Here is a 14,515-nt window from a genome sequence, read left to right on the forward strand (position 1 = left end):
AACACAAGGCCAAGGCCCTGGACACTTCGCAGGGTCGAGAGAGTGGTTAATACCAAGTTTGTCTACGGCTGCTCTGGGAAGCTGGCCAGGCCCAGGTTAGTGACATTCCTCAAGCCTGAATTGGGAATCTTCAGGCAAGCACGAGCCTCCCAGACTTCTAGGGCAGTTTTGTCCGCATGAGGAATGCGGGGACGGCACCGTGCAAAGGGAGCCAGAAATACTCCAGGGCCAGCAGCCCTGCGTGCTAGCAGGCAATGCCTTCAATGGACATCCAGCAAGGGAGTGGGAGCAGGCCGGTGACGGGAAAACCTCACACGGGAACTTACGCTTTTTAAAGAGTCTATTGTTTTGTTTGCTTTTTCTCAAAAAAAAAGAAAAGAAAAGAAAAGAAAGTGAGGTACAGACAAGTTTCAACACAAAAGAGCAAAGGCCAGACCGCCTCTTGATACTCTGAAGGACAGGCAGGTTTGCTCCTGGGGGGACCTTGGGACTAGAAGTGACTGTAGTCCAGGTCAGAAAGCCCTGGGTGGGTGAGAGCAGGGGCGGGGGGGTTGGGTAGGGTGGGGACCCATCTCCCAGACTCCCCAGTACTGCTCTTTCCTTTCCCCTGCAGGGAGGGGGCAGTAGAGGCCTGGCTGGGTCTCTCAGCCTTGCCCCGTGGCTTCCTCCATGTAAAGGGACAGGGACAGCAGAGAGAAGGTAGGCAAGATGAAGGGAGGGGAGGTGATGTGCTTGCTTGGTCTCCAGCTGTACTCTCCTGTTTCTGCCTCCAGAGGGAAGGCGAATCCCTGGGCCCCAGTCAGGCTGCTCCTGTCCTGCCCACAGCACCTGCCTCTCAGCGAGCGAGTAAGGACTCTGTCTGACAGCAGGAGGTTTCGATGGCTGGGATAATGGGGAGGGTTCTCCACACGAGGGGTACTCATTTCTGATTTGCTCGGGCCATGGGGGTGAGGGTCTGTTTGCTTTGCACAGCTGTTCTGGGGTTCACATTGCTACTGGACAACTAGCATGGCAGCTACCCTATGGGCTTCCCTGCCACCATCCTCACTTAGAATGTCCTTACCTTCAGTAGCTATGGCAAAATTCCCATTAAATTACCACTATTATTACCAAGGTGAGACGTGTCCTCTGATTGGCAGGTGCTGAATCTGAGAGAGGCCTAGCAAGGAGCAGCCTGCAGGCTCATCTGGACTCTGTCCTTTTAGTATAGAGCAATGAGGAAAGAGGTGAGGGAGGAGGGAGGGAGGAGGAAAGGGAGGGAGAGAGTCAGAGACAAGGAGGACCTTCTCTAGACTGATAGAACATTCTGGTAGGAAGAACCGGATGTGGTGTCATGTCCTGCTTCTGGAGATTGTTAAAAGTATTGAGAACCCACACACAATCATTGCTATTCCCTGAGACATCTGCTACCTGTGCTCATGAAGTCACCACTCTCCTTCCTAGTCTCCAGTCCTAGCCTCTGCACTCCTCTTGCACCTCAGTTCTGACTGGGACAGGAGCTCTTTAGATGTCAATCAAGAGATGCTCGACACAGCCTCGTGGTTGTGGGGCTGAAGGTGGAGCTGAGAACCTATGTAGGCTTCGGGGTCCTGGCCCTTCCACACCCTTGCCTTTAGGCTACCCTCTCTCATCTAAGGCCCCATGTCTGATTCACACCCTACAGACTCTTACCTAGGGGTAGGGTAGAAAGGGGGAAGGAATAGGGCCAGTCTTTTTATATAAAACAAATGATAAAAAGGGTCTGGAGATGACCCTCTGGGCTGAGACCTGATCACTCTCAGTGGCTTAGAAAAATCAAATTTCCTATTGCCTCAGAATCTTCATCCAAAACTGGAGGTGAGTAAGGCAGGGTCAGTATGCCCTATGAAGGTGTGAGCCAGCACTCACATTATCTGTGTCATTCCGGTATTACTATCACTCCCATTTTATAGGAGAGGCAAACCCAAGTATACTTATCCTAGAAAACTATATATACATAGATGTATGTGTGTTATCTATCTATCCATCTATCCATCTATCTACCTATCTATCTATCATCTAGCAATATTACACACATCCCTCAAATTGAACTGTCACTGACTTTATGTAGAGCAAAGCATACTGGTGTAACTTTGAGCTTTGCAAAACACTGTCTCCGTGCATAATCTCTGTTAGCTGTCATTCAGTTCATACAGTCAACAAGTGAGTTTACTGTGTGCTGGGTGGGGCTCGGAATCAGAACAACCTCCAGGCAGGACTGGTTCTGGCCTTTGCCTCTTCCATCACTGTTTTCTTCCTCTGCCAATTTTAAAGGCTCAGAACCTTTCAGCCACATATATATATATCACCATAATAATGATTGAAAAAGAGATTAAGAAATCAAACAGAATAAGAGAAGCTCTGAATCCCCAATAAGGATGAGGAAAACTGTGAGCCATGACAACTTTGTCTTAGAATCTCAAGGCTCCCCCAGACCAGAGCTGCTCTCTCACTCATCTCAACTCTAAATGTATTTGAGTTAGTCACCATCAGCCAACACATGAAGATCCCAACAATGTAAGCTGCCTGCCATGTGGGACCATGCTGCTAGAGTAACACAGAGGATACCGGCGTCTCTAGCTTGGCCACAACAAAGTCACTAGAGTGTGTGTTTCCTGTCACACACAGAGTGCACTGAGAGCTACAGTGTTGAGGACAGAATGTTTCCTGGGATCCCAAGGACAAGGCCATAAGGGCTCAGGTGGAGATGAGGCTCAATAGGGAGGAGGCCTGGGGTGACAGAGTGGAGAAGCCCCAAATCTCATAGGCTAACTATCCTACCAAGAATAGGGAATGCATATTGAGTGGCAGCCTCTTCTTGAAATCCTAACACTGAACGTACACGTTCACCCTGGCTGAAAGCTCCCCCGAGCAAGCCTGGAATTCAGAGCTGTTGAACACCTCCATAGTGCAATAGTTGCTGCGGAAAACAGAGATGTCCCTCTTGGCTGTGCATGAGTTCCCCATGCTTCGTAGTGGTGTTCTGGGTGAAGAGTGACATTCCGGAGGGGGAAGGGACACAGGGCACAGAGAGGAAAGACTGCACAGCTGCTGAGCTCCAGCATGATGGCCTATGCCACAGTCTCACCCACCAGTGACATATGCCAAGCTGTGCGCGCACACGCACACGTGCGTGTGTGTGTGTGCGGGCGAGTACGTGTGCGTGTGTGCATGTGCGTGTGTGTGTGGGGGTGTTGTCTGTGCTCACCACGGTGGTCGTGCATCCCAGAAGCAGCAGCAGCCCGGGCGATGAAGTGTGCAGAGTCTGCAGCCTCCTCTGGGGAGGGATCTTTACTCAGGATGATGAGATGTGCCTGTCACCAAAGAGAAGAAACAAGTTGTTTACAGGCCTGGCAGCGCAATGGGAAACCTTCCTTTCGGTGATAAGCAGGGAGCCAGGGAACTTTCCAGCAAGCCGAGAGGGATGATGGACGAGGAAGTGCAATTTCTTTGGGGATTGAGAAACACTGGGAAACACTGGGTGGAGGCCAGAGACCTAACACTGTATCCACTGGGCTAGAGATGGTCGCTGGAGCCTCGCCTTAAAATAAATCTTTTAAAAGCTTATGGTCATTTGAGTCAGCCAAGACTATGGAGATGGGGGTGGGGTTGGGTTGGGGCAGGGGAGGTTTTAAGAAGTGAAAAGTAGGTGGTGCCAAGGAGGCAGGCAAGCCCAGCTTGTGGCCCTATTTCTTAGCCCAGAACATGGCAGCCTGCTGTCTGACCACCTAGCCCACCTGCCTGCAGCCGCAGTACCATGGAGAGCTGCTCCGTTTCTTTGTAATGAAGTTCATTGTAAAACTGCTTAACATAAACCGTGTTCTATAAACAAAATAATAAAAATCCTTTCAAACGAAATAGGAAATATAACTCTTCAAAGAGAATCTTACTAACCATCTCCCCGACAGCAATTTTAAACTGGAAAAAAACGGAGCTGGAGAGATGGCTCAGCGGTTAAGAGCGCATGCTCTTCTTGCAGAGGACCCACGTTTGATTCCCAGCACTGATATCAGGTAGCTCACAACTGCCTGTAACTCCAGCTCCAGATGATCTGATGCACAGACACCCTTGTGTAGGAGGGACGGGAGGGGTCTCTCCCCACCTTCTGTGTTCTTCACACACACACACACACACACACACACACACACACACGCACACAGTAATAACTAAAATAAATACTGTGAGTAGTATGTTTATATCCCTCCAGCCATCAAAGAACACCTACAGCAGGAGCCATGGGAAACCGGGCTAAGTGTGGTGAACGGAGATGGTACGTTCACTCAAGATGGTGGGCAGTTCGGGATTATTGCCAAAGAGTGTGTATTCCTCACTTACTGTTCTAACTTATTTTAGCTCACACTTTAGCAGGTACAGCCAGTTCCTCACGGTGGGAAGGTGTGGTGACGTGGAGTGAGGCCTTGGGTCACAGTGTTCTCAGTTATGAAGGAGGAGCTTGCTGGTGCTCCTGGGGCTTTCTGCTTCCCCTCTTTCTGTTCTACCTGGACCCTCATGTGTGGGAGGGAGCCAACCACACTCAGGCATAGACATGTCCCGGGTGTATCTGCTAGGTACTTCTAAACCCAGCCAAGTTGACAACAAGGATAAAACCTCACAGAGGCAGGCAGTCTGTGTCCACAGCCACGAAGACTCAAGCTGTATTTTAGTTCTTTTTCACCTGTGACATAACACTTAATTTGGGGGATACTTCCTATGGCCTTCAATTTCTATGTGAAAACAGAGAGTGCTGAAGGGGCCCGGAATGTTCCCCAGAGGTACATGTGCTAATGGCCAGCCTGCTGCTCCCGAGGCACATGTGCTAATGGTCAGCCTGGTGCTCCCTAGGTACATGTGCTAATGGCCAGCCTGCTGCTCCCAAGGTACATGTGCTAATGGTCAGCCTGGTGCTCCTGAGGTACATGTGCTAATGGTCAGCCTGGTGCTCCCTAGGTACATGTGCTAATGGTCAGCCCGGTGCTCCTGACGGGTGGGAGGTTTTAGGTCACTAGAAGCCTGCTCTGAGAGGGGACCATGCGACTCCTGGTTCTTCCTCTTTCTGTTTTTCTGGCCACCATAAACTGAGCAACGTGAACCTCAACCTTCAAAGTAGCAACCCAAACACACCCCTCCTCTTTTTCAAATGGATAGTCTCAAGTTTGTGTTACGACAATGGGCAAACGGTCCAGACGCATCACAGCAAAGGGTGGAGATCCGCTCTGACTATGAGACTGTTTGTTGTGCCGTGTCTGGGATGCTGTTCTTCACCTGTCAGCCATGATGGGAGACCAGGCCAACTGATGCCAGCAAACTTACGAAAGGGCACCACAGCTGGGGTGGTGAGGCACCCCTTTAATCCTGGCACTTGGGAGGCAGAGGCAGGCGGATCTACATAGTGAATTCCAGGACAACCAGGGCTACACAGAGAAACCCTGGCTCAAAAAACAAAACCAAAACAAACAAAAAAGAAAAAAAGAAAGAAATGCCATCCCAGGAAGGCCTTCTAGTCCATGCCCAGCAGGACTCACTGCTCTGAATATGTCCCTGAGGCTACAATCAAGGCAGGGTAGTACTGCAGCAGTGCCTCCTGTTGAAATCCGAGCTGCCAGCACAAGGCTTTCTGCGATTGGGGAAAAGCTTGGATTTGATCGCCCAGGCCACCACAGCTGGCAATGGCTGTTGCTGCTGTGTTGGAACACCCAGAATTCTTAAACAAGAAGGCGAGGATTTAAAACAACTTTTCTTTCTTTCTTTCTTTTCTTTCTTTCTTTCTTTCTTTCTTTCTTTCTTTCTTTCTTTCTTTCTTTCTTTTGTTTGTTTTTTTCGAGACAGGGTTTCTCTGTGTAGCCCTGGCTGGCCTCGAACTCAGAAATCTGCCTGCCTCTGCCTCCCAAGTGCTGGGATTAAAGGCGTGCGCCACCACGCCTGGCCTTAAAACAACTTTTCTTACTACTGGAGTTCTTCACAAAGAACTGAACGAGGGAGCTGGGGGGAGCCTGAGTAGTCACGACCTTCAATTTGGCATGAAAGAGCTCAGTCTTGAACTCTGATTTGAAATGTTACTGAAGTAATAGGTATTTCAAAATAGAGTCTCTGGTTGCTCAGACTACAAGAACCAAAGGATAGAGTCAAGCTATGGAGCGTTCCGTGTCTACAGGAAAAAAAAAAAAAGAGAGAGTAGAAGGGTCCCTGAGAAGACTGCACGGGTTCAGGCTGTGGGTATCTCCCCTGGCCATCTACCCACTTGATCCACAGCTGCAGAGCCTGCTGCAGGATGCTCAGGAGGGCTTTCCTTTACAGATTCAACACACCAACACGTGCTGATTCCGACTGAATCGCAGTCATATTTAAAGATTTTCTGTTTCTTTTCTATTTGCCATCACAACTCAGAGAGAAAGGTAATAAATCTGCCTATTACAATTACTTTCAAATGAATAATTGCAGGTTCTGAAAAGATCAGAAGTTGCTTTTTTTGGCTTTTTTCTTTCCAGTAGCAAAACAACAAAACGCCCACTTAACAATATCAAGAGAGTAGCTCTCCAAGGCTTAGAGCGGTGGTTCTCAGCCTTCCTAATGCTGCAACCCTTTAGCACAGCTCTTCATCTCATGGTGACCACCCCCCATAAAATTATTTTCACTGTACTTCATAACTGTAATTTTTCTACCATTATGAATCATAATGTAGGTATCTGATATGTGTGATATTGGGGAAACAGGGCCAAGGATGTAGGGTGAGAGACAGGCAATGGTGTCACGTGAAAAACCCTGGGACTCAGGCTCTGGAGACCAGCACCAGGGTGCAGGTCGGAGTTTACTGCCCAGCAGGTAAGCTAAGGTAAGCTAATCCCACCCCCCTAGATCCTTGGCCAATCATATCTCAACACACCATCACCATGCCCCAGTGAAAGCCCTACCTGATGAGATAGATGACTGGGAAGGAACAGAGGGGGGTGCGGGGGGGGGGATTGTCACCTGCCAGGACTTCCTTGAAGGTTGGAGAAGCAGCCACTGCCCTGGCCCTGTTCCTTTTTGCTGTCTCACTGGTGTTCCGGGAGCCATCTTAGATCTAATGTCACGCATGGCAGATCAGGACTCTTAGAGGAGTCTCAGAAGCCTGGTGCACCTTGCTTGCCACCCCGCTTTTTTCCTTCCCAAGGTTGACTTCGTCATCTCCCCCCACCCCCATACTATCTGAAATGCTATCCCAAAAGGGTCGCAGCCCACAGGTTGAGAGCCACACTGGCTTAGGGGGATCTGAATGTATCCCACAATCATGCCGACCTCTGCACTCTCCTGTGTAAGATGCTAATCCTGTACAGGCAAACATGGATGGTTGATTTCAGAAACCCAGTTTCTGGTCTAATTTATTATTTGGTGTTTAAGAAGCTTTCTTGGACCTCGTGCTGGAGGGAGGGAGGAGTGCAGAACACACAGGGTGTTTAAAATGTATCAAATTAGCATCTCATTTATTCAGTAAAATTCCATTCATTTCAATTTAGTTTAACTTATTCCCGTTTGGCTCAGTGCTGCTTTAATTTTGAAGAGCTTTCCACTTGTCAGATATTGTGCTAACATTACGAGTTCATATGCAAAAATATCAAGCTTGCTTCACTTTTAAAGGAGATTACAGATGAGCTGCAAAATGTGGGGTGGTTGGATTTGTGTAGACATACAGACACTTCTTACTATGTTTTTGCATGTGGCTAACTTCTTCTGGGCATTTCAACTGTTAGAATTTTTTGTGGATATTGAAGGAAGAAAAGGGATGGCACACAGGTTAACGAATACAGGTTAGCCAATAGAATGACCCCATGTACTGATGTCCCGCCCCAAGGCTAAGGGCATCTTTGTCTTAGGACGAGGGGACAGTGCTCCATGTAGATGGTTAAGAAATGGGAGAGGAAGGTGAGCCACAGGGCAGATCCAGGGGAGGCCCTCTCTTCACTCTCCTACAGTGGCCAGGCTGTTAGTCAGAGAACTCTTTGATCCTGTCCTGCATCAGCCTCCTGGGTACAGAGCAGGGCTAAGCAGCACAGAAGACACAGGATGAAGTGGAACACACAGCCCAACTCGCATTGTACTTCGCCAGCTTTTGACAGCCTCAGTTTCCCCTCTATGCCATGCTCAGCTGCCCAGACTTCTGTTTGCCCCCGTGATGTCAGGATTGGTTACTCAGTGCCACCTGTGGATCCTCCAGCACACCGGTTCAGGAGCTGCGGCTCCGTATCATCTAGATAGCTTCTAGTGCTCTGCTCAGCTGTCCCCGCATGCCCTCTCACGCGCTCCCTTCTCTTCAGAGTGCAGTGTCCACTGTCTATCAAGACGCCCTTAGGTCCATTCAAGCACCACTCGAGATGGTGAAAATGGGTTCCGTCTAAGCATTCATTAGGAGGAAGATAGCAAAGGTACTAATACAATCACTTGTCTCTGCGGACATATATTAACCTGGTTGCATTTCAGAAACACAGCAAAGGCAACTTGCAAAGGGCTGAAGACACCATAGCACCAGGGATTCTCATCTCCAACAGTGCCATCCAGGGTTCCCTGGCATCCGGGGAAGGGTGGCGCTTCCCCCACTGACACTGGCGGGGCGCCCTGGAAGCCTACCCACCAACTCCTCATCCAGCAGACTGCTGTGGAAGGGTCTCCACGTGACATTAAGGACTGGTGACAAGAACTGAGCCGGGCAGCAGCACTTGTGTCCCAGGGGACACAATGGCAAGGCTGGGGATTTGGCAGTCGGTCCTGTGGTTGGAAGCACGGCCAGAGCGTTAGAGCAGTTCTGAGAGAAGTGAATGCGCAGCCAGGCTACATGTGACAGAAGACATGGAGGGGCCAGGAGGCAGAGAACACAGGGACAAGAGTCCTGCTCCCTGTGTGGGCTTCCACAGAGCTCAGTGTCAGTCCCCACCTCTGCAGCATCACCACCCAAGGGTGGGGCTTTCCCCTCACGTCTCCTTTCCTATTTTTCATTTATTTGTTTTTATTTTTCAGTGTCCTGTAGCGACATGCTCAAGAGCTGTCATTTTAAAGTTGAGGAAGAATGCTAACTATCCCCAAATTGGACTCTTAAAAGGCTCAACTGGCTTAAAAAGTAAATTCATCTTTAATTACCTCACTAGCCAATATCATTTATTGAAAAAAAAAATCTCAAGAGAGTAGCCATGACCAGTTCCCTTGGTCCCTGTCAAATGACAGAGTGGGTGTTTGTTCTAATATCTCAGGTGCATTCCTGGAGGAAATGAGAAATTCCTCTGCTCAGATCCATCTGCCAATAGAGGCCCCCAGAGCCAGGGCTGGCAGACTCTTATCTAACTGGGCCTGCTGCCTTGCATCTGTGAAATGTGCACTATTCCTCAAGGAGGAAACTCAGTGGCTAGTAAAAAAAAAAAAAAAAAAAAAAAAAAAAAAAAAAAAAAAAAAAAAAGATAATGTTATTTCTATGTATGCAGAAACACTTGGTAACAGGGTACCTGGGGGACTGGGGACAGATTTCCCCCCTCTACCTGGTAACAATTAGGGGAATCATGGATTCAGAGGGAAGTGTTTTCTTCTATAGCTAAGCACAGACAGAGTAAGTATACAAGTGGCCCAGGAAACATTTGTGGATTTAGAGAATATTTACCTAGACCGAGAGAAGACACATGGGGTTGGTATCCAAGTCTCAATGTAGGAATAAACAACTAGGGCATCTGTAAAGCAGAGGCTACCATGAATGGGGGTAGGAGGTGGGAGAAGGGACCGATGGGGAACATGCGTCCACTTTGTTAAGTATGGTGTTAGACGGATTGTGCACACACTATTTTGCTTAACCCCAAAGGACCAGTGACAGATACTGCGAGTCCGTGTTACTGTGGAGACGTGAAACACCAAGGTCACATGGTTGGTCGGCACAGGGCAGAGTCAGTCTAAGGCCTACAATACACATTCACATGCTGTCTTGGCCCAAACTGTTCTCAAACAAATCAAGCTCCCAGAAAGATGACGTTCTTATCAGTGTAATGGAAAACTATTTAAGCGTCAGTAAAGGGGGGCTACTAAGTATGGACTCTGTCAAAAACTAGAGTAAACTGGCCAGGGAATAGTGAGGTACCAGTAAATGGGCACCCAGGTTGCTTCTGAGGACCGTGGAAGCCACACTGACGGAGGGAAGAAGCAGGGATGGTGGACAGGACAGGCATCACCAAGTGTTCTGCCTCCTGATTTAGTCTTCTGCCTCTTGTGTCAGTCCAAGCTCCTGCCTTCACTTATGGGCTTAGGACCATCATCACTGCGAGGCCTGAGCTTTGCTGGCCTTATTTATAACTGCCCTGCCACGAATGGTCATTCCATCTTTAGCTTTGAGGTGACAGCCTTATGCAAGACAGGTCAGGTTATAATGCAGGGTGGCCACTTCCCTTCCTCCCAGTCTCTGTCCAGTAGAGGGGCTGGGGTAGCTGGAGAGGCCAGGCCAAGCAAAGGGCGGTTCTGGAAATCCCAGGGGGATTAGATGAACAGGAAGTCACATCTCAAAATGGACATCCTGGACAAGGTCTGTTTCTTTTAATAGTCACAGAGAACGCTCCGTGGCTTTCCTCCAGGTGACAGTCTTATCTCCTCCAAAGGGCTCAGAAGTCCCATTATCTATAGGGATTAGCATCTTTATATAGATATCACAAGGGGACCACAAAATAGGCATGCCAAGGGCTAATATTTTCATTCGCTTGCAAATATGAGCTTTCTTAAAACTTAACTAGATTTTATAATCATAAGTAGTTGAAAGGAAGAAACAAAGCAAAACAAAACAGAAAGCTTCCTTCTATTTCCATGCTTCATCCTTCCTCCCACTCCATACTGCAGTCTTTCACTCTGAAGGCCTTCCTGTGCAGCGTCGAGAAATACTGATGTGTGTATGCAAACACATATGCGCACATGTACACACACACACACACACACGCGTGCGCGCGCGCACGCACACTCACACACATGCATGCACAAACACACACTTGGCTTCATTTCCCAGCTCTGGCCTGCTGGTGGGTAAACAGCCATTTTTTTTTTTTAACAACAACTGAAGTTAAGGATTATAAATGGCCTTTCCCATTTGTTTTCTTTTCTGTAGATTGTTCTTGTCTTTTGTCCCTGTATCTCTGAGTTATCTTTTTCATCCAGGTTGTGTAAGACTAGTTTCCCTTTGATGGTTTTTAACTTTGTAAACACGGTCACAGAGTCACACTCTCTCATTTTTCATGCCATCAGATATCCTTTCCTTCTGTTCTCCTTCTCTTCTCCTTGACTCTGTCTCCTAATCGATATCCATCGGCAGATATATACAAAGGAAGATGTTCAATCAGCGTCAACACTGGGCACCTTCGGGCAGATAAAGTGTCAGTATTCTGACAAAATGAAGATATTCTAAAGAGACTATTGAGCCCCTCCCTTTGGCTACCAGACTATTGAAATCAAGGACTTGCCCCAAGAATCTCATGCTGAAAGAAGGAAAAGGGTAGAGCTTTGGTGCCAGCCAGAGGGGATCTTTTCCCTTGCAAGTTGTCAGATAACCTTGCAGGAGAGACCAGAGTCAAGACATCGACGACCTTGACCAGGGATGCTCAGTGGTGCAGAGGGCTTGCTTTCCAACGAAATCCAGCCCCAACCTGAGGACCTTGAGGGTGGCCTTCAGCCAGGGCTGTCACTGGACCTCTTCTTTTCCATATGTGGTCACACTGGTAAGGTCTTCGTTTTCTGCTGTTCACTGTCACCCTTCAGTGGACTATTGAGAACAATGGGGTGGCCGAGCCAGGCTTGCTAGGGGCGGTCAGGAGGCAGGCTCTCTCGGTTTTCCTTAAGAGCAACAGCAATCATCTGTACGGTGCCCAGACTGATGTCATACTTAGAATTGTGTGTAAAGAATAAAGCCTTCATTAGCTTCTCAAGAGATCTGAAAATTTTAGCACGGGTCTTATTTGGATTATTTCTAATAAAATGAATTATGCCTGTGGTAGAGCCACAGCAGATGCTCAGGTGGTGAGAAGTGTCACCACCCACAGAGCGCCTGGAGCAGGTCTGAGCACCCAGCTGTCAGTGAGTACCCTTAGCTGGTGCGGACCGAAGCCACATCTTCTGGTCCTACCACCTTTTGTAGAGTGACTGACAAATGCTCTGATTTCATGAACCTTTGCTAATCAAAGGTCCCTACTTTTGCAGCTGAGATGCTCATGCCACTCAAGTGTCAGAGAAGTGAAGAGGGATTCTGCCAGCAGAGCTGGGGTCTTCATGGCCTGCAAACAGAACAAAGCAGCTGTACCCACAGCGAGGAACTCTTGTGACTTTTTAGTTTAGATAATAAGGTGTGATTACTAACATCTCTCAGTGTGGAGTTTCACAAACAGGAACATTTGCCTGGCTTTCCCACAATCCCAGCAGGCAGGCAGGCAGGCAGGCAGGCAGGCAGGCAGGCAGGCAGCGCTTCTTTTAAGTTCCTGGAACTTTTCTTGTGCGGTGGCTCTGTTGGGCTTCCTTTATTTTTTTTCCATCTTAATGGGCTACTTCTTAAAATACTGTGGAACTTTTCTGCATTCTACTGAAACTAAAACGCCTTTTCCTCTGTGTGTATTTTTCTCACTCCAAAGGAATGAGGAAAGAAAACCAACTGTGAAGATAACAAACCCCCGTTTGTGTGTATTTAATAAATGCCTATTACCCACGGTTTCCTTGGAGACCCATGGCCACTCTGTACCCTTCCATACCTCAGGTAAATCTCCTCAAGAAAAGGGAACAGTGATAAGTGGTTAATAATTACTATAAATAAGTAAAAGCCGTTTACCCTGGCAGTGGGCCTGGAGTTCACAAAGCACTTAGTATTTTGGAACCTGGAGGAGATCTGCTAAGTGGAAAGTGTCTTTGTAGATTTATTGTTGTTACAGGGGCTGGGTGACTAGCCTATAATCAAAGAGCACTAAACACAGAGTCTGGACTCCAAGCTTGATTTTCTGACTTCAAATTCAATGCTATTTTTGCTTTGCCAAATCTCTCCTGGATTTAAAACACTCTTTAATCTTTATTAGCCTTAAGAATAAATAAAAATAATAGTTAACTATCAAAACTGCCAAGTACTCTAAAAGCAAGTGAATTCTTCTATAACCCAGGGAGAAAGACTTTTAACTTAAATTCTAAATCTAAGTGCAACAAAAGATAAAAATTGGAACATATGGAGACAAATGAATCAGAAAAAAAAATCACCAAGAAGCTCAGCATGGTTGCAATACACAGACAATCATTAAAAAGCATTTATTTTTCTTTATTCTCAGTGAATACTCAGAAAAAGAAGCTAAGGAAACCCTTCCTCCTATAATAGGCATCAAATGTAACAAACATGTCTGACAAGATGGCTCAGCACATAAAAGCATTTGCCAAGCAAGTCTTAGATCCTGAGCTCGGGCCCAGAAACCCAGAACCCAGAGAGGAAGAGAACCACACTTTAATGTGTGTGGCTGTACTTACACATATACCTGTCTGCCTGTCTGTCTGTCTGTCTGTCTGTCTGTCTGTCTGTCTCTCTCTCTCTCTCTCTCTCTCTCTCACACACACACACACACACACAAATGATTATGAATAAAAATGCAATGCCTTTCAAAATTCCAGCACAATTATCTGTGGGGAAGAGGTGCAGAGCTTGACAAGCTGATCCTAAAATTCCTAGGAGAACACGAGGTGTCTACAAGAGTTTAAACATTCTTGGAAAAGAATAACAAAGTAAGAAGATCAGTTACTGACTTTAAAGCTTAGACCAATAGACTAGAGTTCATAGTTTAGAAATAAACCCTGCTACTTATGGTCATTTGATTGTGACGGTCATGCTGAGGTAATTCCATAGTGAGTGTCTAAGCTTCTCAATAAACGGTATGCTGAGATAACCAGACAGCCAAATGCAAAGAGGGAAGTTGATCCTTTATGACAGACCACACCAAAAAACTTCAAAGACCTTGTATGTCAGAACTACAATCTAGGAACAGTTTTAAGGAAACATCGATACGATTCTTTGTGAACTTAGATTGTCCTGTGGTTTCTTAGATGTGAAGCTAAAAGAAAAAAGAAAAAGAAAAAGACAAATTAGACTTAGTTAGAAGTGAAAGCTTTTGCACTTGGAAGGGCGCCATCAGGACAGTGGCTGGAGGCAATCATTAGCTTCATGCATCTGGTGGGCATTTAGGCTCTGGCACCAGGAAATGTAAACAACTCCCAGAGAAGAATGGAGAGACAAAGAACTGTCTAAAATGGGCACGAGATTTGAATCAACATATTTCAGTAAATGTATAAAAATGGCCAACAAACGTACAAAGGTACACAATTAGTAATGAAAGAAAGTAAAACTTAAAATACATTCAAACATCACATTACTTGATAAAACAGCTACAGTTAAAAATACAGACAACAAGACGCGCTGGTGAGGACACGGAGGAGGAGTCACAACCCTCACGTTGGAGCACCTCATTGGTAGGAACACAAAGACTGAGGTAACTTT

At 47.1% G+C, this 14,515-nt stretch overlaps 1 protein-coding gene across 9 annotated transcripts in view; it reads right to left on the reverse strand.

Annotated features, from left to right (window-relative positions):
- Ttc23 (tetratricopeptide repeat domain 23) overlaps window positions 1–14,515 on the reverse strand; it is an 81,338-nt gene that overhangs the window by 25,080 nt on the left and 41,743 nt on the right. For all 9 annotated transcript variants that reach the window (XM_029479231.2, XM_085841655.1, XM_029479232.1 and 6 more), the window contains one exon: window positions 3,227–3,332. In XM_029479231.2, coding sequence (XP_029335091.1) covers window positions 3,227–3,332 — 106 coding nt within the window. The remainder of the gene's footprint in view (window positions 1–3,226; window positions 3,333–14,515) is intronic.

The sequence above is a fragment of the Mus caroli genome, unplaced genomic scaffold, assembly GCF_978045245.1.
Source record: "Mus caroli unplaced genomic scaffold, Mus_caroli_1 scaffold_8, whole genome shotgun sequence".
NCBI classification, from domain to species: Eukaryota; Metazoa; Chordata; class Mammalia; order Rodentia; family Muridae; genus Mus; species Mus caroli.